The sequence below is a fragment of the Chamaea fasciata genome, unplaced genomic scaffold, assembly GCF_029207755.1.
Source record: "Chamaea fasciata isolate MVZ Bird 193981 ecotype frontalis unplaced genomic scaffold, bChaFas1.0.hap1 SCAF_19, whole genome shotgun sequence".
Taxonomy (NCBI): Eukaryota; Metazoa; Chordata; class Aves; order Passeriformes; family Sylviidae; genus Chamaea; species Chamaea fasciata.
This window is the reverse complement of record NW_027094104.1, coordinates 2,537,429-2,560,855: the sequence shown is the minus strand read 5'-3', so window position 1 is coordinate 2,560,855 and position 23,427 is coordinate 2,537,429. Positions and strand designations below refer to the sequence as shown.

The following is a 23,427-nucleotide window of genomic DNA, read 5'->3' as shown; positions in this document are numbered from 1 at the left end:
CACCTCTTAGTGAGGACAGTTCTGTCCAGGAGTGCAGGCACAGCTCCCTGGACTGACTTACTGTCCTTTATTTGCTCATCGTTAGTGAAAATACATGATTAGCTGAAAATGTAGTTTAATGTAGGATGCCGATTCCAAGGTGATCACTGCATTCTGATTTTTAGGATTTTAAAAACTTGCATTATTTTAACGTTAACAGTGCCATTCATAGTCTACAGTGCTGAGAGATGAACAGGAAATGTATCTGTGAATTCTTAAATTTAGTTAATGCAGAGAGGAAGTACAGTTTGCAAAGTTGGATGAAGCCATGTAAAAGGGAAAAGCCTCTTTATCTCCATATAACTGATCAGAGTTTTAGCATATCTCTGGTCTTATTTTAGTATAAATTGTCATATTGGCTCTAAGATACATAAAGGATAGAGAAGCTAAAGGAATTGGGTCATTGGATGGTGTTCAGTATTAAATAATTGAGATGTCAGAAGGTAGTTGTGAGGGGAAATAACATTGTACTTGGAAAGTTAATCTATTTGTTTAGCAAATAATTATATTTGGGTGCCCTGGGATAGCACTCAGTCAGCAGTTGAGATGTCCAAGGAGCAGTGTGTCTGGGAAATGCACGTGAAGATTTCTCTGGAGAACTGGCTCTGCTCTAACCTTGCTTGTGCAGCCATGTGAGAAATGGTAGAAATCAGAAGTTATTTAGTATAGCACTTTGTGATCAGAACTGCAGAAGGTTAAGGGTTCCTGGAGTGAAAGGCTGCAGGGAAATGAGGGTTTTCCATTTCTGTGTCCCCTCAAAATCCCCATCACGTCCCCTCAGACTGTCGGAAGTTCCTAACTGGTGTTTGAGGTCCATGGAAATACTTGGATGCTCCTTGCACTTGGAAGCCATTCTGCCTTCTGTAATGAAACGTTCTTGAACTTGGTGGGAATATTTTCCTGGATTTTTATCCATTTGCTGTACTGCCAGGAGTGTTGGTGCAGTGTTACACTTTTTGCATTCATGTAATTTTCAGTCTTAGCTCCTCCCCTTTATCTTTCTTAATCTTCACTCTACCCGGCTTAGTATCATCCATTCTGTGTTCTTCTTGCTCAAAAAAATTCTTGTATCTTTACTTCTTGAGCACTGCACCTTCCCAAAAGATTTCTGAAGTTGTAGTTTAAATGGCATGGCCATGGTTTTTGGGCAAGATCCTTTATTTCCATGTATTGGTGAGCCATTTCATCGGAATCTCTTGGTGTTCTGTTTCTTTAAATTCCCTTTTATATTATTTCTCACAATACTATACAAATTGTGCTGATTTGACTAAATAATTTAAGCAACTTGTGTAAAACCAAAGTAAAACAAAGCCGAGGCTTTATTGTAAGTTGCTTTACTTCAGTTGAAAGAAATAAGATTGCTCATTCAGTTAGCTCATCTCTCTTCAACAGCAGCAGCTCCTTAAACTGGATTTGTTCTGTAGGACACATCTGTTTACACAGAGAAACTGTACTGAGTGTGTCCATATCAAAGGACTGCAACAACTTAATCAGTTTGTAAGTGGTATGGGCTGATGATGTAATAATCTCCTGGAGATGAGGCTTCATGGGTGTGTGATGGGGGATAAGACTGGGACGAGGTACTAGAGAGTTTTAACCATGTTTGAATGGTGGCTTTGCCTTGGTTTTCCATCTGTGCTGCCTTTACGCTGCTGGAGTTTTCCTGACTTAGATGATGGTGCATTTCTGCAGGTACAGGCAGAATTCCATCATCAGAGGCATGACCAGGTAAAGGGGGGGTGTGTGTGTGTATAGTCCACACACCTTCCTGCTGACCCTGTTTCATTTTTGGCAGAAGCCAAACTGTCAAGTTCCAGAGAGAGGCAACTTCCAGAGTTGAAAGCATTCCACTAAAACCAACTTTCCAAAAAAATGTGAATATAGGGATATTGTGCTTGAATATTTCAACTGGACTAAATCAGAAAGAGGCAGGATCCACATATTATCAAGGAGACAGAATGTCTGAGTTTGTGGATATTGATGATAATGCAGGAGGGTATAAGAGTACATTACTCATCTGTATTGCCCCATATAATATCATGTCTGTACATCAGGTGTAGTAATAAAACAAAATTGTGCTGAACTGGGAGTTTAGATTAAGGGCAGATGCTTAATTAATGATTTTTGCCAGTGATAGTATCAAAACCATGACCCTCTTGAACTCTTTAACATTGTTTTACTTATTAGAAGATTAGTTTTTGTCAATTCTTTAATATATATTTGAAATGCCAGAATCCTTTTTTTCTCCCTAATAAAAGTCATTGCCTTTCCTCATGAGTTAGGAATTATTTCTTTAAAAGCATCCGACAATCCTTTTGGTAGTACTGATAAAATCAATACGTACAGCATTTTGCAGGAGTGGCATGGGAATTACTTGCCAAAGGTAAATTATGTCTGTGCTTTTGGGGTCTTTTTTCCCCCCCCCCCCGGTTCTTTTCCTTTCTCCTCTTCCCAGCAAAGCCCCAGCCCGTCGTGGTGTTCCCCAAGGATTGTGTCTGCAGCGGAGACAGAGTTTTGAGACTTCCTGTTTAAATCACACGTGTGGCCGTGTCCTGACAGCGCTGGCAGCGCAGCCTGGAGCGCCGCTGGGATCCGCAATCCCTGACACCCAGCAGCCTGACTTAGCTGCAGGTGCCTCTTGTCTGAGCCCTTTGTAAAATTCAGGGCGTTTTTGTCCGGTTAGTAATTAGATCATGAATTTCTTTTGTTGTTGCCTCTACTCCAGCTCATTCAGAGGGTGGAGGGTTTTACTGCAGTGAAACAAATCCAAGGGCTCTGCTCCTTGCTGGCAGGTTTGTCCCCAGCGCACTGTCAGAGGTGCATGAAATACATCAGGCAGAGCTATCATTTATTTCTCCTGTTAGCTTTTTCCCCCACTCCTGTGCCTATCAAAACAAACTGAGAAATAGATGGATGAATTTCCATGTTACTTTTTTTATTTACCCATCAGAGGAAGGTTCCTGTGCTCCCTTAAGTGTTTTCCAAGTTAATAATTTTGGATTAATTGTTTCTGCTTCGGTTAAAAACTAACTGCTGGGATTGTAAAGAAGTCTTTAAGGACTGAGGTAAGATTTTTAGCACAATTGTAAGAGTTTGAGGTAAGAGCGACCCCCTTTTCTTTGCCTGAGCTCTTAAAAACTATTTTATTCCGGTATTTCTTGGATAATTGAATCAGAGTTTACTTCACTCACACTTGGATATAAAAACCACCTCTGCAGTTTGAGATTAACTAATCTTGGTAATGTTACTCTCAAGTTTTTTTATGGACTATTTTTTTAATATTGCAGGAGGGTAAGAAATAATTGAGACTGTTATAGCAAACATAACAGCAAAGCTGCAGGATTCTTTCATCTTTTTAATGGATTTCTTTTTCCCATCCTGATTTTGTTTTATGGAATACAATTTTATACTTGTCACCAATATGAGAAACAGAAGGAATAACTTTGAAATTGGTCTGAAAATGGATCTTTGCTGACTTTTTCCTTTGTAGTATTCTAGTGGCTGTTCATTTAAAGCTGTTGTTCCCCCCACCTCAGGTGACGGCACAGTTTTGAGTCTCTGTAAGTGGTGCCTGTCCGACAGCTCCTCGGTACAGTAGTGGCTGGTTTTTCAGATGTTGAAAAATGGGTGAGACGGGATGGTTAGGCCATTTGGGAGGAGGGTGGAGAAGAGAAATGGAATTTATAGTGTATGAAAGTTATGCATTAGAAACATCCTGGCTGGTCTGAGAGGCTCCATCCATAGTGAACCAGGAAATGCAGATATTCCCAATAGCCTTTGTTTTCTTCAAGTTTCCCATGTGTTACTTCTGCTTCTGTCTCTCTGAGCTGTGGCTGAGGCCCGAATTTACACAGGGCCCTGATGAGCATGGTTTATTTTGTATCCTTCAGCTTTAATTTACACATTTGGTGTATTTACACATTTGGTATGTAGCTTAAAAAAAAAAAAGAAAAGAAAAGAAAAAGGCAAACCAAACCCAACTTTTTTTTTTCATCTAGTTACTCAAATTAACGTGAATATCCATGAAAGAGATTTGTAAACCTTCCTGGCAGGGTTTGCAGTGCCTGGGGAGGGCTGCTATCTTCATTGCAAAAGTGGCAGCATGATTTCTTTCCTTTACCTCTTGAGAGGCGTATCCAATAAACTGGACACATGAATAGGGTGGGTGACGTGTGTGGCAGCGAGCCCATCGCTGAATGAGTCGAGGAAACGTGAATGCATGAGCTGCTCCAAGGAAGAATTCAATGGTCTGGGGGGTTTTGTGTTTTGTTTTACTTTTGGCTTGGAGTGGAGTAAGGGAGGAGAAGTGGAAAAGGAAGCCTTTTGTTTACAGTGAAACAATGCTGTGAAGTAGACATCGTGATGTAAAAACAGGAGTCTAAACATGGCAAATCTGGGCAGGCTCCATCTGGCCGTGGCCACGAGTCACTCAGCCATCCCCGCGCAGAGTCTGGAGCCGCTGTCGTGTCGTCCTTCCCTTACGGGAATTTCAAATAGCCTTGGAGACTCTCTCCCAGAATTTTATTATTGCATGAGATGAATGATTTATTGCCTTAACTGTTTCTATCCAGTGATGCATCGCATCTTTGTTCTCTCTCATAAATGTGTGATAAATGTTTTCATTTGGAATTTTAAACTCCACGAGTTACTCTGTGTGCAGGTTATATAGGTCTGGAATTCTGAATCTAGTCACAGCACAGCCTGTTCTTTTGGAGAGCTTAGAGTGAATCTGTTGAACAGAAAATGGACTGGTTTTGTGTTAGGTTCTGGCATCTTTGGCAGTAGTTTAAATTATATTGCACTGTTAGGGCATTTGTCACTTCTGGATTTGCGTATTGCTGGGTTTTGTGGGTTGGTTTGTTTAGTCCAACAGGAAGAATTTTCATTTGTTGAGACACAGGTAATGACAATGTTTATAATGCATGCGACCCTTGGAAATGGGTTTTGCTTTACATGTAGTGTGTTAAGGATTTAGCATCTGGCTTGTGTTGAAGTTAAACTTACAGAAATGTGTTTATGGGAAAATGTAGAATTGTAACAATTAGTAAAGGAAATTCTTGTTAAAAGTGCTTTTCTTGTACTATGTTTATACTCAGGCATATTTTCATCGAGTTTATTTTAAAGTTGTCTACCTTGTGTTTGGACATCAGTCTAGCAGTGATGCTTTTATATGTCACTTAGACTATTTTTCTGCAACCTGACATGTTAGTATTAAATAGCACCTTAAAAATCCATTAGTACTCTTGAATTGTTTTAATGCGTACTCTTACTAAGAGTCAGAATTGGAACATGATTCTAAGTTTGCATTCAATTTAAACGAGGTTTATAAGTCTGTAAGAGAATTAAAAATTCATTTCCTACCGGTAGAAGCTGTAGGTGTGCCGTGAGGCAGCTGTGCCTGTTGAGGATGTCACCATCCCTTCCCAGTTGCCCTGGCTCCCACCAGGAGCGGAAGGGATGATGTGATGCAGCTCCTAATCCACATCAGGAATAGATACCCAGGTGAAGCAGCCCAGTGGTGGTATTTGGGGTGTCCCTCTCTGCCTGCTCTGCAGCTCTTCCTGCTGCAGAGATCCAGGGATGGGGGAGAGTGATTGCTCGGGATCTCATGGAGCGGGGTGTGTCTGAAATCAGCATCAGCCTGTCCGGAGTCCTGGGGTGAAGTGGGCTTCCCTGTGCTGGCACATGGCACCTGCAGCTCCGTGTGCTGCCTCCCCTGCGCCCTGGAGAGGGAGGCTGGACTTTGGACTGTTAATTTGGGTGATGCTGAATTTTACAACGAAGTTTTGGGGAAAATAATGATCCTGCCGTTCTGTGTGTGTGTGTACATGTTTTGTACTGACTCTAGAGCTCGTTGGGTTATTCTGAATTTCTGCTGCTTTGTGAGACCCACAAGGAGCAGCTGTCTGTAAGTAAAACAGAGCAGCCTGGAAGTAATTGTGTGTGTGCTTGCAAGAGAAGTGCTTTTTTGTGTTTTAGTTCTGCATTTCTGAGTGTGCTTTGGGAAATGGAAAAGCTGAATGTTTAAGGAGAAGATCGCGTCTCTTAAAACCTGAAGGGCATTAGCTGGTTATGTTGGTATACTGGTGGGAAAATCTGCTTTTTAACTTAATTTTATTTTTAATAAAATAAATTTCTGGAGCTGCAAAATAGAGGCAGGAGGAAAAACTCTGTCTGCATTAAAAAGAAAACATGGGGGGTGCATTTTGTTTTACGGGGTGCGCTTCTCCAGCGCAAGTGCGGGAAGGGCAGCCTGGCTGATCTCCCTGCTCTGCAGCCGTGTGCTCCTGCCACTTCCTTCGGCGCGGGTTTGCAGATGGCGTGACTGCAGGGTAAGTCTGTGCAGCTCCAGGAGCCAACGGTGAACTAATCCGTCTCCCCAGAAGGTTCATTTTTTTTTGTTAAGCCAGTTCAGCTTCCTGCTCTACCTTGTCTCCCTGTGCTGGCTGGACCTGCTTTGAGGGAGGAACAGCTGCAGCCCCCCGTACTGCTGGGTGCAACATGAAACCTCCTGCTCGGAATGATGGTCAGCTGCTGCCTTCCGACCCGCTGCACGCTGCTAGACCTTGACTCCAAACCCCTGTGCACCTGGAAAGTAGAGTCTTTGCTAGGTTTACCTGCTTTTGTGTGTCCCTTCTTGACAAAAATCGATTGCAGTCTTCGGAAACGCAGGAGTTTCATTAAGCGAAAGCGAACTCTTGGTTTTACGGTCACGTTCTGTCACTTTTTTTTTTTTCCTTCATCTGCAGAAAAAGCACCTTTCAAAGGAAATGGAACCTTAAAAAAAATTCCTCGAGGAGATTAACTGTAAAATAAAACTTCATGTGAATAGTTGGGGTAAACAGTTTTATTTCAAAACCTTAATTGAGGAAGTTATTAACTCAACAGCTGTATTTGCAAAATCCATACGGCGTTATTTACAGCTCTTAGTTCAATAAATAGTTGAAGACCTCCTGTTTTATATTTTCCCATGTGGGAATTCAGGCAGGTCCAAGGAGGGAACGCAAGCAGAAAAATGTAAGTTTCTCGTGAGCGTGCCAACAATGGAAGAAACCAGTAGGAATTTGTTTTAAAATGTTTAAAGTATTGAGCCATCCTGCTGGAACCTGTGCGCAGTGCGCTGTTTGCCTGTCACAAATGGCTTTTCTAAGAGAAATAAGTGAATTTGCAAAGAGTTTTGCACAACGTGGAGGAAAGTACATCACGTCAGCCTAAGGTTCGAACACCCGAGCAATTTCTGGGTCCCAGGGGCAGCCGTGAAGGCGAGGAGGGGCGTGAGTGTGGCTTCATTTGCCTTCCACCCTCTCCCTCCCCCAAGCAGGCTCATTCCAATCAGCAGTGTAATTGGAATGCAACCACAGTCTGGAGGAGGAAGGGGAATTTTTGGCAAGGAGAGGCAGAGCAGTTGGGAGCTTTATTCAGATTAAAGCATAGACGACCATTCATTATCAGTACAACACACATTAGCAACAGCACAGCATTGTGTTTCTACAGCTGGGACTTATTTCGGTGATTGTATTGCCCCGCGTAGAACATGCAAACAACTGGGATCCGATCGCAAAACCCAACGCTAATGGCTTTCAGTAAAAGATGGTGTTTCTGTGGGGGAAGAAGGACTTGCCTTCAAAATGAGCCGTTGTGGTAAAAATTGACAGGCAGCCTGTCGCTCTCCTGTGTGTTACATGTGTTCCTGAACAAGCGCTTTTTCGGGGAGAGAAAAAAACCAGCAGGAATGATAACGTTAAAGCTCTTGGTTGCATTCAGAGGGCTGAACTCGTTCTCTTGCGGTGATGACACGTGGAAAGCCAGAAGATTAGAAAACATAGTCCTAGCTTTGGCCTGAGTGCTTTCCTCCCCATAACCTGGGGGCTGTCTGTTGGCACACTGTGGGTTCTTCTGGATGGCTGGGATGGGATGGGATGGGATGGGAGCGTTCTGCTGAGCCACAGATAGACTTCCATGTGTTGATTGTGTGTTGATTCTGCAGCTGGTGTGCTCACCTCCATGGACAGTCATGATTGTTTTTATTTTCTTACCTGTCTTCCTTAGTCTTTCTTTGCTAGTATTGGTGTGTCTCAAATGTACACCTTTAAAATTTAAGATGGCTTAAGCAATGTTGTTTTTAACATAGGAATTTGAAGACTGATGTATTTGTAAAAGGATTGTCTGCATCTGTAGCCCCGAGGTGTTTGTACCTCACGCTGCTGGGTACAAACACGTTTAAACCTTGTCATTTGTCATAAAGCAAGAGGTGCATTATGACAGATAACTGAGAGCTACAAACATGCGGGTGATGGAACACTAAAACCTACCTGTGAAGTTAAGTAGTGGTGCTCCTGTTTTGCAGGTGAATGTGGTGGACAAATTGGCTACAAACAGTTTGATACAGGCTGGAAATACCCACTAGGGTTGAATACACAGCCCTTAAATGTCCGAGTTCCTTGAATTCGCATAACACTTTCTTTCCTTCTAATGTTGCTTCCTCAGCACTCATTCGGGTGTTACCCAGCCTTTGGAGGTGAATAGATCATTGAAGACTCTGAGCTCATGTCTGAGAGGTGGTGATTCCGTGAAATCTCCTAGATCTTTATCACTTTTTACTTGTTTTCAACAGAAGCTTCCTATGCCACAGCTCCCTTTCCACTTCATGGGCTTCATGTTCTTCCTCCCTCCAGCTGTGGAGACCTGGTGTTACTGATGTATTTATTATTCTGAAATAAACGTAGTTTTAATACTTATAAAAACAGTGGTAATGTATAACATAGGATGCCTTCCCTAACAACAGCTTGATGTCATTAAAAGTTTGATTTTCCTGTAAAAAGGGTTCCAAAGTAAGCAGCAGTTGTAACAAGAATTCTTCAATAACTGGCGAAAAGAATAAACAGGGTTCAGAAAATGAGAGGGAAATATTTATCTTTCTATAAAATGACCTTTTCAATAGTCATAATTCCTTTCAATTTTTATGTGAGTTCAACCAGTTATTCACCCCCTCTATTACTGCATGTAAATTTTAATAGCTAACACATAGATTTCAGGGGGTTTGGGATACTAAGTATTTTGCGTTTACTTATAATAGTTAAATCATTTTTCAGTAAACCATTCTTTGTCAGTCACAGGAGTAATAAATCAGAAAAAGGAAATTGGCAAATATGATTCACCTAATTCCTGTTTTTGAATATTTGTGGACTGCGTAGCAAAGCTGTCATAGAAGGAGACGGGGTAGCTTGTAACATTATGCTCTTTTTATGTTTCTGTGAGCAGACCTGTAGCATATGTTAGAATGAGATCATAAAGCACGATAAAAAAAAATTCATGTATGTATACTATGTAAAATTGATGTGCTGTTTGTCTTGGCACATATCTGTTGGAATATTAATGTTCTCTTTTCTGTAGACTACCCAGGAAGTCTGTAATAAACAGAAACATAGCTATCCATTGACTCACTGATACTCTGTAATGAATCCTTTATCTACACGTGTGCTAGCAGCCGTTAATGACATTTGATGATGCGCTTACGGTACAACACACCCCCCTCTTTTTTGTCAGTGCATCCAGGTCAGTGTATCTGGTTTGCATTCTAGTTCCAGGGCAAGTTTAAACTGCTTAACTTGTTGTTTCAAAATAATTGCAACAAAAAGTGCCTTAAAACAAGCACATCCAAATAATAAATATCCTTCTGCAGTGCCCTTGTGCCTCCAGAGGATCCATTAGTGGTGGGGCTGTGTAGATCTCCTAACGATGAGCGTGTGGTCCACAATCATCAGCCCTTTAACTTGGCTTTGTCAAGGGAAGGAAATCTCCCTCTAGTTCTTTCTGGTCTTTGAATCTTTAGCTTAAATTGAACCTGGGCTAGAAGACTCAAAGATAATGAAGTCCCGTGAGTTCTGTGAGAATCATTGCCTGGATAAAGAGGAGCCCCTGGCAGTGACCTGAGGTGAGAGGAAAAAGCTGCAGCAGATCCTGGACCAGGGAGAGCCTGCGTGGGAGAGGCTCTGTCTGCGCCCAGTGGGAAAAGCCTCAGCCACAGCCTTCAGTCAACCATGAAACATAAATCCATAGGAAACCAAACTTCCTTAGCTTTTATTCTCAAGGAGCTATTAATCAGCTGGTTATCAGAATACTCAGAACGGGTTTTAATGCAGTGTTGAAACTGTTGGAAAAGGGGAGCATAAACTCTGGTACTTTTCCCACCAGTGGGAAAAGTTTTGTCCAGAAAAAGTCCTGAGATAGATGAGAGCTCTGTGTGTGGAAGAAGATTGTTTTACTTTGAGTTGAGCTGATGCTCCTGGGGCCTGGGTTTTTTCACCTAGAAATACCTGGCAGAGGGGGGGTTGTTAATGGAAGCTTTCTCAGCATCTCTCCTGTTTTGTTAACCTGACAAAGGCAGAGTGGGTTGACATCTGACTTGCCTTAAATGTGGTTACTAGAGAGGGAAAAGCTGAGCCAAAAATATTAGTTTGTTCTCTCCTGGCTAATTGTTGGGGAAGCAGTTATTAGTCTGTGTGCTCTGCGTGTGCCCAGTCTTATAAAAATGAGGCTTTAGTTAAATTGCATTGGCAGGCTTGCTTTATTTTTGAAAAGAAATGTTTGTAATTAGTTAACCTTACAACTTCTCTCACAAGAACAGCTGAACCTCTTTTATCTTGAACATTATACAGTTTCAGGAGCACCCTGTGTGGCTGTGCTGTAGGTGAATTTCGACTTAACTATTGTATTTTAAGCCCCCAGTTTCACTTGACACTTCCCATTACTTGTAATGGGTAGAACTGTGACAAAAGTTACATCTTTTTTTAGATGTTTTTGGAAGTTGCCATCTGTATAAGCATCTATTTTCCTGGAAGCTTTTCACCACTAGATGAAAGGTGGCTGGTGAGCAATAACCTATTGCAGTACTTGGGCAGATGATGTCTGAGGATATTCTTAGTGTAATAAAACCTTCAGGGGCTGCAAAAGCAGTTTTCTATTGCCTCTTTTTTTCCAAATGCCTTTAGGTTGTTGTCAATGTTCTGGATAGAGTAAACTTTAGATTGTTGGGCACATGGAAGCCTTTGGTACCTGTGGATTTTTATTGCACCATCCAAAGAGCTTTATTTGATTTGTGAAGCAGTGATGTGACAGTCTCTTTCCTGTGTGTTCTTGAATGGGTATCAGAAATACCTGAAACTTTTGACTCTCTGTTAGTATTTTATTACTGTTGACTCTTCAGATTGAAATTACTGGGTGAAAATCCCTTCAATGGAGCTCTTATCATCTTTAAAAACCCCAACAGCTACCAGCCTGAGACCAGGCACTTCTTTTTCAGGGTAGCAGCGTTGTTAGCAGCCCCTCGTATCAAACTACTGTGCTGAAATTTTCCTGGGAACTTTTGTGTCCTTTTCCTGTGGAATAGGTCAGTGGGAGGGGGTTGTCCTGTGACTCCCTGTAGCCACTGAAAGGCATCTCCTTGTGTTTTATGGAGGATCAAAACTCCTCAGACCTGAGCAGAGTTGTAGGCGGATTTTACAGTGCTGAATTCCACTGGAAAGCAGCTTCATTAAAATCAGCATCTTAATGAATGTAAAAATTGGGAAAAACGTGAATTCCGTTATTTGGACTGTCCAGGGTGGTGCTTCTCTGCCCTGGCTGTGGAGATCTCCATGGGAATGCTCCTGGATTGCCTCTGCTTGCTGTCATTCAGGCAGAAATGGGGGCTCAGGAGCCTTGCAGGATCAGTGGGAGGGTGTTCTGGGGGGCCAAGGATGAGCAGTGGTGTTTGGTTTTAGCTGGTGCCTGTGGGATGTGATCATTGGATGCACTTTTCTGTCTTTGCATTTCCTGGCAGTAATAAATATTGGCGATCTCATAGGAAAAATATCCAAGGGAATAATATAGTGAGGAATCTCCTGCAGCATCAGGTTCCAACCAAATAACTCTTCCCACTCCCCCCCACCCCTTTTTTTTTTTAATACTAGCTGTGGGAATTCATGCTTTTGCTCAATCCCCAAGAATCCTTTTGTGTTATCAGTAAATATTTTAATGTTTCACAGGGGAATCTAATGTTTCCTGCTTACTAAACCTGTGATAATAGATAAGCATAGTAGTTGAGCAGTGGTGCAGTTTGTGAAGAGAAGTCTTCATTGTGTACCTTGGCACCTTTATATGAAATTCGTCCCCTTTGACCTTTTATTTATTTGTTTGTTTAAATTAATTCTCATAGGAGATTGTTTTCCCCTGTGTATTTTTAGTTGACAAATGCAAATGTTCCTTCCTTTTAATTTAAACAAACAAACAAAGCCTGAAACAATTATCAGCTGCTACAAATAAAAGATATCTTTGGAACCATCAAAACTCTGGCTTTAGAAGTTAGTGTGCTCCACCCAAACGCTTTTCAGGTAAAGCCTTTTATTTATTACCATGCAGGATAACAGAAAAGCCTTGGCTGCCTAATGTTCTGGTTTTTATGATCAAGGAAGCTTTTGCTGGGCTGTAGAAATGAGCATGAGCCCCTGCTTGTGTCCCAGCACTAATCATGGTGCACCAGCCAGGAGTGCTCCACGTCCCTCTCTGGTGAACTCACAGCTGGTAAAACAGTTGAGGGGGGGGAAAAAAAGCCTCGTGGAACTATTGTTTGAGGAAACCACAACCATCTCACTTCCACTGTAATCTGCCTACAGGTAAATTGCTAAAAGATGAAACTTCCAGCTCATCTTTCAGGATGAAATTCATATGACAATATAAATGAGGAAGGAACACAGTTCATTTATGTTCATTTTATTTTGAGCAGGATTTTCTGAAGTGCTGGGCAGGTAAAATAACTTTTCAAAAAAAAGTTGGCCATCAGTAACTTAATTTTGTGTTTCTGTTTTTCTTGCAGTACTGTGTGCAAAAAACTTGGTGAAAAAGGACTTTTTCCGTAAGTAGCTGTTATAGTTTTATACCTTTATTTAAAGATGGAATAAATATTGTGCAAGTTCTATAGTCCAGTGTTTTGCATATGATTATTATATTAAGATATTTGCAGTGAGGGGACTGAAGGCTTTGATCTTTTATTTCAGGGCTTCTATTTTTGTCTTAGCTGACACTCATCCCAGAATCATAATAATAATTAAAACACTGACACACTCTCTGTTTTTATGGGAGTGGGAAACTAATGTACCCACTTAGGCAAATTGCATGTTTCTCAAATTTAGTGTCATATATTTATTAAGTCATTTTTCATGCAAGAACTTTTTGTCCAGCAAACAGATGTGTCTCCTTAATTATTAATAACCACCTCGTAACACCAACGTCCTCTGAAATTATATTTTAATTAATTTTAATAATGTTTCGAAAGAAGTGCTAAGAAGCAGATGAAGGAGGCAGAAAGGAATGCTGTTGTCTGTGTCCTGCATGCACAGATCACCTGCTTTCCACCTCCCACCTGGGAGCAGGAGGAATTTGGAAGAGCAGACCTGAGCTTTGGAAAGAAATTGAAGAGGCAATGATCCAGAATTCTGCTGTGATTTGAGATACTTCTAAAACATTGCTTATATCTGAATTTCCGTATTGATTGCAAGTTCGTGGGTGTTTGGTCATGCCTGAAAAAAACCCCCTCAGGATCTGCAATGTGTGATGCTGAAGCACAGATGTCCCAAGGTGCCACTCCTTTGTCCCCACGCGCTTTCTGTGACACTTGTCCCAAGCCCTCTGCTGCCTGAGCAGCTCTGGCTGAGTCACCTGAGGAAGTGCAGCTGGGACAAAGTTGCACCTCAGCAGATTTCCCCACCTTGGTTCCTCCAGCTGACTCAGAGCACTCGATGAGGGGAGGAATGAATGAGTGTGAGGGGAAAAGGACCATCCCTTGGTGTCAGTTCAGCAGGAGGTGCTGGCCGTGGGCTGCTCTGCTCCTGCTGCTCTTCCACCCTTGGATCTGGAGTTCAGCACCATCTTTACACTGATTTTTGGTGTTCAGACGAACCTGTGTTCAGTGTTTCTGAGGTACTGAGCTGGCAGCAAACAGAGCACAAAGCCAGCAGTACACCACCTGGATCCTAAAAGCAAGAATAGCCTGTTACAGGCAGTTCTCTGTTACACCACTATCAGCCAAAATCATAACTGTGGTTCCATCTGAAACATACAAAGAATGTAACTTTGTTTTCTCTGCCTTTGGCTTCTTTGTATGCTGAGAATTTACTCAAACCTGAATTAGGAAGATTAGGGGGTTTAGGTTTTTTTCCCCAATGTGTTTGACTTACACAACTTCTTCTTAGTCCATATCAGTGACAAGAATTGCTAATTTATCCATTTCCTGTGCCTAATACGTCATGTTATTCCCATTCATTTACTAGGGGCCTCATTCATGAATAAAAGGCAAATAAATCTTCCAATAAAAGATTAAATAACTGAGCAATGATAGAGGACTTCAAAGCATCGTGATCCACTCAGTAGCTTTTTTTTTCTTTTCCTCCCCTTAGGACTTCCTGATCCCTTTGCTAAGGTTGTGGTGGACGGATCTGGCCAGTGCCATTCTACAGATACTGTGAAGAATACACTTGATCCCAAATGGAATCAGCATTATGACCTGTAGGTGGTAACAGTGATAACCAAAGGTTTGAAGTGAAATCCTCTAAATTACACAGACAATGTCAGATGTTCATTATCCTGTCCTATGTACGGCTTGGAGAGGATCCCAGAGTTTATGAGTTTGAGTGAAAAGTACATGTAGCAAAATTGCACTTTCTCATTTACCTCAAAATTTAAACTCTGCACTTGTTTTCATGGCGCTGTTGTCTGCAGCACGCTTACATGGACTACAGCATTGTTTTATTGTGGTATTTCCATGTTAACACTTCTGTAAAATGAAGCAAGTAATTGACAGTGTTTTCCTCAAACTGCTCTTCTCTTGATGCAATTTTTGTCTATTGTAGTGCTACACTATCTTTTTCTCTGTGTGCCTTTTGTTCAGTTTTCTCTCCTTTCTGTCATTTTCTGTCCCAAATGTTGTTCTCACTCTGAATGATTGTTGCCATCGCTTGAGCACCTTTTGGTGCTTTTGAGCAGTAGAATCAGTATGCCACATCTATGTCATGATTTTCCTCTCTTTCTAAAGCATAGAATATTTCTGTACAACATAAGTTATTAAAGCTTTGATTTTTATGTAGGTCTCTGTGCATGCTTTATTTTCCTTGTCTTTTATTCTTTACCTTTTTCCTTGGGATGAAAGATGAGGAAGAGAAATAACCTGTTTTGCATCATTGTATTCTCCTGTTCTGATCTCTGACTTTTTCCCTATGGCTCCATTCCCTGTCCTATATTATTAGAAACTGTTGGAGCATATTTATGTTAACTTGGGCCGTCACCAAAGCTGCAGCAAATATGGTATACACAGCCAATTTCTTGTCCCTCTTTTCCCCAGCGAAGGAAAGCGGCTTGATGGGTCTCACAGCAGAATATGGAAGGCCTGGTGTAAAGTCATGTCTTGATCTACTCCTTATTTGAGTATCCAAGACTAAATATGTGAAGTCATTGTTCATAATGTGTTAGTGCAGGATACAGAATGTTTTCTTCACTGCTTTACAAAGTCTCGTGGCAGTTTAGTGAAATAAAAATATTGTAGTTTTATTATCCAAACCCAGTTCAAGCTTCGATTCTGCACGTGAGACCGTAATTCATATATATTAGAGAAATGGATACAAAACAAGTTTTAGGCCTGTGTACAGCAAATGGCTCTCTTTTCTATTGAAAGAATTCTAAGGTAGTTTGTTTTTTTAATGGTCCTAAACCTATCAAAATATTGATTTGTACAGAATGGAAGTTTCAGACCTTTGCCTTTCCATGTCCTCTCCAAGGATCAGAGTAGAGCTAAGGAGAAATCCCTGAAACCGAGCACAGACTTTGATTGTTCTTTGGTGAGGTGGGTCTGTTAATGAGCATTAATGCACAGCTTTCCAGGGATAGAAGGTGGAAAGCGCTGCCAGCATGGCTGAGTGCAAATCCTTCTGTAACCTTCGAACAGCTGGGGAAGGGACTCTCCTGCAGGGGGAAGGTGGGCCAGTTTGGCACTTACTCCTCTGTGAGGTTCTGTGTGGAAGTGGCTGGTGCCCTGTGAGTGCCCCAGTACTGGCCAGTTGGAAGTGCTGTGGGACAGTGGAGTTGTCTGTAAAGGATGCTCAGTGCTCCACGGGCTGATGATTTGATTCCCTTCTGGAGAAAAGAAACAGAGGACATGGGAAATGAGGGGGGAGGATGTTGATATGCACCAAGAGTAATGGAAAAAAATCTTCAGGAAAAAATCCTTTCTGGTAATAACTTTTAAGGAAGGATGATGAGAAGGTGTTTTTAGGTTGTTTTATAGAACAAGCCATGGTCGTATCTGGATGCTGTATTGTCTTTCCAAGGCTGTGATTGCGATCCACAACTTATTATGAAAAGCAGAGAGAAGAAAAGGGGTTCTGGCAGAAGGTTTTGCTTGAGCAGATTTGAAACATCTCTTGCTGGATTGTCCAGAGGAATTTAGACCTGTGTGGAGTATTTTTTGTGGGTGGTGGTTTGTTTTTTTCTTGTTTGGAGAAGAAGTTAAAAACCAGATTTTGTTGAATTAGTGTATTATTTTCAATATAAAATCTTGTCCTCTGGGGAAAACTACTTTCTTTGATTCTGGCAGTCGAACTCCCTGATGACAGAAGTATGTCCAGTATTTCTAATCCAAAGTAAAATTTAGTGTTGTGTCAGGCCTTGTTATTAGAAAATTCTCCTTTCCCTCTCCAAATTTTCTTGATAATAATTTAACTCCTTTTATAGTCTCACCTGTTACTCATTACTCTAGGAAATGTATTTCTGTTTATAAATATCAGTCACATTATCTTCACTTCCTATTTAAAACAGCAGTAAAAGATTAAATCTCTCTGGTACAACAACTCACTGCCTGGCTATTATTGTAAGGTAATTTTTTGCTGTATAGTGTGCTCCGTGTCAGGTCTCACCTTTCATCTGCACCAGATATTAAGATAATTTTTCCATGTATGATATGATGGCAGATGCAAATGGCACAGTCAGATGGAGCTGTTGTAATATATTTATGCAGAAATGTCTGAATCAAATTGCTCATTCCAAGAGAATTTTGTGGCTTGCTAACCTGATTCAACCTAAGTGTATATTCTGTTGTATAAGAATTTTTTAAAAGGACTTCTGCAGTGTTATAAAGAGCAGAGAGGGGTTGGCTTTTGCTTTATGTCGTTCTTAATTCAGATCTTAGTGTGACAAGGAAGTGGTTGAATTAGCTGCTTGGATTCTTCAGCCTAGATGGGTGTGTGTGTAGAGGGGGGGAATCTGGGAGACTTTCCAGAAAGAAACTGCCAAATAGTTGCTGTCTGGATGTAGTTTAATGTCAGTAAAATACCATGCTTGCCCTGGAAGTGTTCCCCTTCCTTATTTTCAGTCTTGTTTGTGTTTTTCCTGTTGTTCAGGCCTTTCCTCAGAGCTTTTGAATAACCAGACCTGACACATTTACAGACTTCTTGCATTCAGAACTAAGCTACCTAAGCCGGCAGTTCAGGAACTTTTCTCCCCCAGTCCTCTGGCTCTATTTTGTCTAATTAATGCTAAGGATCCTGGATTTTTCTCCGGGAGAGAAGGCAGCAGTTCTGCCTGGTGCTGCTTTAGACAATCCCATCCTAGATTAGCTCCTGAAGAGCCACCAAACAGCTCCGCGCAACTTGCTTTTCCTTCTCCACGTGGTGCTTGAGGCTGGGTGGGTGAAGCTGATGCCCTTTGCAGCAGGCAGTGAGTACCACGTGTCCCTGCTCCATCCTGCCTCAGCCACAGCCCTTCGCAGGTCCTGGTGGCCATCCCAGAGGCTCAAAACACCCTTCAGCTGCTGCAGGGATGAGCAATGCCAGGAGGGAAGCGAACGAAGACGGGAGAGGAAAAATGGGGGCGCCGCTTTTCATTCCGTCTCTGTACACCCTCTTCTCCCCAGTCTGAAAGCAGCTGGTTGCTCAAAGCAGAACACTGAGATTACATTAGAGGAAAAAGTCAGAAATGGGAAAATGGAGGAACAGACCCAGTAATTCGTCCACGTCGTGAAAACAGTCTGTGTGACAGCATGGATTAGAAATAGGGAATTCCTGGCTCCCAAACCTGAGTTCATACCTCGTGATGCTGCATTTTTCTCTCTTTCTGGAGGGAGCATGTCTGGCTTGTGATCAGGAAGAGGTGTGTTTCTTCAGGAATATTTTTTTCCACTTTCTTCTTTCCACATTTCTCCAGCGAGGTGAACTCTTTAGGGAAAGTGTATGTAATGCCATGGGGATGATGAAAAGTCACTTGATACCAAACCTTCCTCAGTGGTAGACAAAATAACAATTGTCCCTGTGTTCTAAATTTTTATTTGAATAATGTAGAGGTTTCTAGTAAGGCATGAATTTGATTTTTTTTTTCTTAGAAATGAGAGTAGGGAAATTAAAATTTCTGAACATGCAGTTCTTAATCAGAGCCCTAATTTTAAAGGTTCAGAAAATATGGAAGTCAACAAAATGTCTATGCAATTGAATTTCTGTGTTTCCACTTTGTTAGTACTAATCCAGTTATCTCTGTTGAAGTACTGAAGCTGTGGAACAGATATTGCTGATAGGATAGAGGAAAAAAAGAACTTTAATTACGAGGAAGAGAGAGTCATCCAAGAGGATGGGGGGGTTGTGGTTTTTTGTTTCTGGTTTGGTTTGTTGCACTTTATTTTTTGGAGCATTCTTTTTTAATAAAAAATAAAATTCCTAGCTCGGGCTTTTATGCTGGAACTTTATTGCCAGATGATGTAAAACAAATGTAACTTATCCACCAAATGAATTGGAAATGTCAACTCGTCCTACTGTCACTCTCTAAATACAACCATGGGTTTTTGTGCCTGAAATGATGCAGAAATGTAAATGAAACATTTTGCTGTAAAGCCAACTAGACATTACTTAACTGTTTCTTTTCTTACTTGATTTAAAAAAACAGACATTTTGGTTTGGAAAAATGCAGCTTGTCTTGCTATTTCCTTTAAAAGTGTGAACCAGCCCAGGTTTTTGGGTGCAAAAATCAAGAGTAGATTATAGTGGAATGTGGAGTCCTCACCTGCCGGGTGTGGATGGTGACTTCATCACAACCCTGAGAACCTCACCCTGAAACATTACAGGAATTCTTGGACAATGTGTTGTGTATTCAGCTGTTCTGCATATTATTCAAACTGTTCTGTCATGGAATTGTGTTTAACCATATACCTTTGACTTTTTTAAAGCAACAAGGAAAACTGGAAAATTCAAGACAGGTCATGATAAGTCTTTATTTTTAAGTGCACCTAAATTGTTCTCATTAGAATTTATTTTAAGTACATAAAGCATTGTAGACTGCAACTGTGCACGTGATTGCCCATCTCCATCTCGTTTCTTTATGCAAAATTGGCATTGTCAAGGTTGTGAGGCCAAAAATCTGACCTACGTTATACAATCAGTTTACTATTCAAAAAACTTTGGGGCTTTTTTATGTGAAGTTCGTGTTTCATTTGGGTTTGTTTGGTTTTGTTTTTGTGTAAATGTGCAGTGGTTACTTTAAACCATGAGGCTTCTTTGTCTTCTACTTCTTGGGTCAGTTGCTGTCTGCAGGTGGGAAAAAGAAGTTGTAAAATTTCTGCCTTTTGGAAAAGGAAAAATGGGACAAGTATTAACCTGATCACAGCTGTGATTTCAAGCCGTGCCAGTTAGTTCAATTATTTGGTTTGCCAACCTTGACAGTATCATTTCTATCTTTATGAAAATATTAAGATGTTTAAAAGCCAATAAAGGCACAGTCAGTGGGGAGATGTGTTTAGACATCAGTTGATCGGTTTTTGTTCAAAAACAAACAAAAAAGAAGCACTTGGAGCTAAACTAAGGCCAGAGTTTGTGGTCTGGGAAGAGAGAACTACAGGCAGTTCTTGGGACCTAAGCCATAGTTACAAATTCATTTCCCTCAACTTGAAACAGCCATAATAATTCAGTATTGGCAATCGCTGATTTATCTTGAGCGTTTCGAAACTGAAAGTTTTGAAAACAAAAACGAGCTCGCAAAGTAATTGCCTCTGAAGAGCAAGGCTTCAAATGAAAAAAGCAGAAGTAACACAGGCTACAGTGTCCAGGTTTCCCCAAGGCGGTGAACACGGATCCAGGTTTTGCCAAGCATGTCCATGGGAGCGCTGTGAGGAGTGAGCAGGGGCAGGAGGGGAACGCGGCACATCCCAGCCAAACCCCGTGTGGAGTGCTTGTCGTGGCTGCCATGTGTAATGTATGTCCCAGACATCCATTACTGAGGGTGGATCAGCCTCCCGGGGCTCAGGTGACTGCAGCTGTGGGCTGGCTTGGCCTGGCACCCCTGGGTGCTGGGGAGCACCTGCGGGGGCTCCCTGCATTCCTGGGCCTCGGAGGAGCAGCCCCGAGGAGCTCCCAGCTCCTGTCGGGCGCTGGGGCCGCTGTCCCTGCTCCTGCTGCCCCCCGACGCTGCTGGCATCGCCCCCCGTGGGACAGGCTGGGCTGGGGCATGGAGCTGAGCATGTTTGTGGCTGCTTGGCGAGCTGTGCCCGAGGGGCAGCCCGCAGCCTGCTCGTGCTGCTGTTTGAACCGCTTTCAGTTGGTTCACCTGAATGCCTCCTTCCAGAATCCGGCTTTTAGAGCAGTTTGTATTCAAGGGAGCTCCTCCATGAGACCTGCTGCCAGTGAAGTACAGCGCACATCTTACCTGCAGATGACTCGCTCTCTCTTGGCATTACGGCGCGCGTTAAATTTTTGCCGTAGTGGTTGGTGATCGGTTTTTTCCCCCAAGGTGATTTCTGGCGCATCGTCGAAGTGCTCAGTAAGTGCCATTGACGGTGCTGTCTGTTCCACGCTTTTCAGATACATTGGGAAGTCGGATTCAATAACGATCAGCGTGTGGAATCACAAGAAAATTCATAAAAAGCAGGGAGCTGGTTTTCTGGGCTGTGTGAGGCTTCTTTCAAACGCAATCAACCGCCTTAAAGACACTGGTTGTAAGTAAGCTAAGGACGAGTTTCTTCTCTTTCAGCTCCAGCTTGCGTGCACAGGCTTTTTGAAGAATGACAGTTAACTGGGGTTTTGCTGGGGTTTGTGAAGTTTGTGTATTCCGGGTGGTTTTGTAGTTTGTGATGTTGTTTTGTTCCGTTGTGTGGTTTACACTTTGTGCCCTCATTTTGTAGATCAGAGGTTGGATCTGTGCAAGCTTGGGCCAAATGACAACGATACTGTTAGAGGACAGATAGTAGGTGAGTAAAGGTTTTTATCTTTTACTTCTCTTTTTATCTTTAGTTTCTCTAGTAGCTATAGAAATTCTCTTCTAGATGTCAGTTTTCTATATTGAATTCTCCTGTCTACTCTCAGAACCATTTGGACCTCAGGCTAGAATTAGATAGGTAGAGAATAAAAAAAAAAACCCCAAACAAACAAAAAACCAAACCAAAATGCTCAAACCACCACCAAAACCCCTCAACTAAAATATTATAATAAATGTTGGGGCAAATAGGACCATACAAAAAACAAAATTAAGACATTTTTAATTTTGTTGTAAAGAATGGTGGCAGTTTGAGTGTGAAGTCTCTGTGAAAAACAGACTACAAAATTCTTGGCCATTGAGAGCTCCAGCAAGGCTGCGCTTCCTTCAGGTTTTGGGGAAAACCTAAAAAACATCTTGCTTACAAGCAAGTAAGATTGCTGTGTGGGTCGATTAATTTTGTGTTTTCATGGCTTATTAACAAGTCTCTCACCAACCTCAGTAACTGTGCTTTGTCATTCTGTGAACTCATTAACTTCAAATAACTTCAGAATTAAAAAGAAGCTGGCAAATTGAAAAGCAAGTATCCACAAAAAACTTCATAGACACTTCCTTTTTAGTGCATTCTCAGTTCTTTGTGAAGGCAGCATTTCTAATAGGTCATTTAAGTCAAGATTTTGTCAGGATAGGGAAGTTCTTTACTTATACAGCAAGATGTCAGTGAGAATGTTTGGACATGAGGGAAAGAAAAGTGAATTTTTTTGCTCAGTTTTCTGTTCGATTCCTAGTTGAAATTATCTCCAAACAGCACTTCTGTCAGCCAGCGAACCCCAGTGAAATATCAGTCAGCAAAACAGTGTATTTGTTCGCCTCCCTCTGAGTTCTCTGTCGAGTAACACCTGTGACTTTGCCTCTTTGTGTGGCTTTAACTGTCTGTCTCCATCTGATCTGCAAGGGCTTGCGTTAAGATCAGCGTGTGGTGGCACAGGAGAGTCAAACGATGGTAGAAATGTGGAATTGTAAGTGCATTGCTGACACTTCAGGCTGTTCTCGATTAAATTTTCCACATGAGCTTGCACAGAAGAGCGAAGGATGAATCAGTCCCTTCTCTGGGGTGTGTTTTGTTGTGGGTTTGGTTTGCTTGCTGGCTTTGCTCCAGTGTCCTGGTGCCCTGGGCGTTCATGTGTGCGTGCAGCTTGCTTTGTGGGTGCCCTTGGAGAGGAGGCTGAGCTGGGGGCGCAGGCTGTGCTGGGAGCAGGGAGCTCCATTCTGTCACGCCGCAGAGCAGGGACTGTGCTCTCATGCTGCCCTCCAGAGTATGAACTCACATCCTGGTCAGCCCCGCTGGGGAATGCTGCCACTCATTAAAGGGGAAAAGCCGCCAACCCAAAAACTCCTCCCCAAAGCAGGAAGGTCTGGGGGGCCTGTGGCAAATCCACTGCGGCGTGCAACGACAAAGAGGCCTCGGGGAGAAGGGGTCAGGGGGACGCAGCCAGAGCTAGGCAGCAGGGTGGGCACAGGCTGGGCTGCCAGCCTGCCTGGAGCTGATGTGCCCGTGGGAAGTGGTGCAGCCAAGGCAGCCCTGGCTCTCTTGGCATGCTGCTGGGGCCGCCCCTCGACACCAGGAGCTGTCACTGAACCTGCAGAATACCACCTTGTCGGGTTACAGCAGAGACCCACAGCAAATCCGTGTGTTCTGTTTTCTGTTGATATCGTCAGGAAAGGTCAAGTTGACTCACTCATGGTTCTGTTTTAATTTAGTGCATCCTTGGTAAGATTCCAGAGACTCCTGTCTTTTTTTGTCATTATTAATCTTCTTATATTTTAATCTTTCTTCACTAATGCAACTTCATTGATTGGATGAATGAGTCTGAGTGAAAACTAGGTAATTCCACTACAGCAGTTAGATGGTAGAGAAATCTGGATTAAAAATAAATAAAAAGACAAAATAAGTTATAAATATATTCTCAGTTCTTCCAATTATAAACTCTCTTAAATTAAGAGACCATGCAAAATTGGAGGCCAATATTAAAATGTAATTGATGCCTTCAGCAGATGATAATCTTGCAAATCAAGTGCACAGTGGGCATGCCTTGGTACAGGGACCCAGGGGATCTTTATCTTAAACCCTTGGGT

The 23,427-nt window shown here is 42.1% G+C and overlaps 1 protein-coding gene across 1 annotated transcript in view; it reads left to right on the top strand.

Moving 5' to 3' along the window:
• The window catches only part of SMURF2 (SMAD specific E3 ubiquitin protein ligase 2), a 57,933-nt gene that overhangs the window by 14,666 nt on the left and 19,840 nt on the right, over window positions 1-23,427 (top strand). The window contains exons 2-5 of the mRNA XM_066200335.1: window positions 12,893-12,931; window positions 14,472-14,580; window positions 20,901-21,034; window positions 21,221-21,286. Coding sequence (XP_066056432.1) covers window positions 12,893-12,931; window positions 14,472-14,580; window positions 20,901-21,034; window positions 21,221-21,286 — 348 coding nt within the window. The remainder of the gene's footprint in view (window positions 1-12,892; window positions 12,932-14,471; window positions 14,581-20,900; window positions 21,035-21,220; window positions 21,287-23,427) is intronic.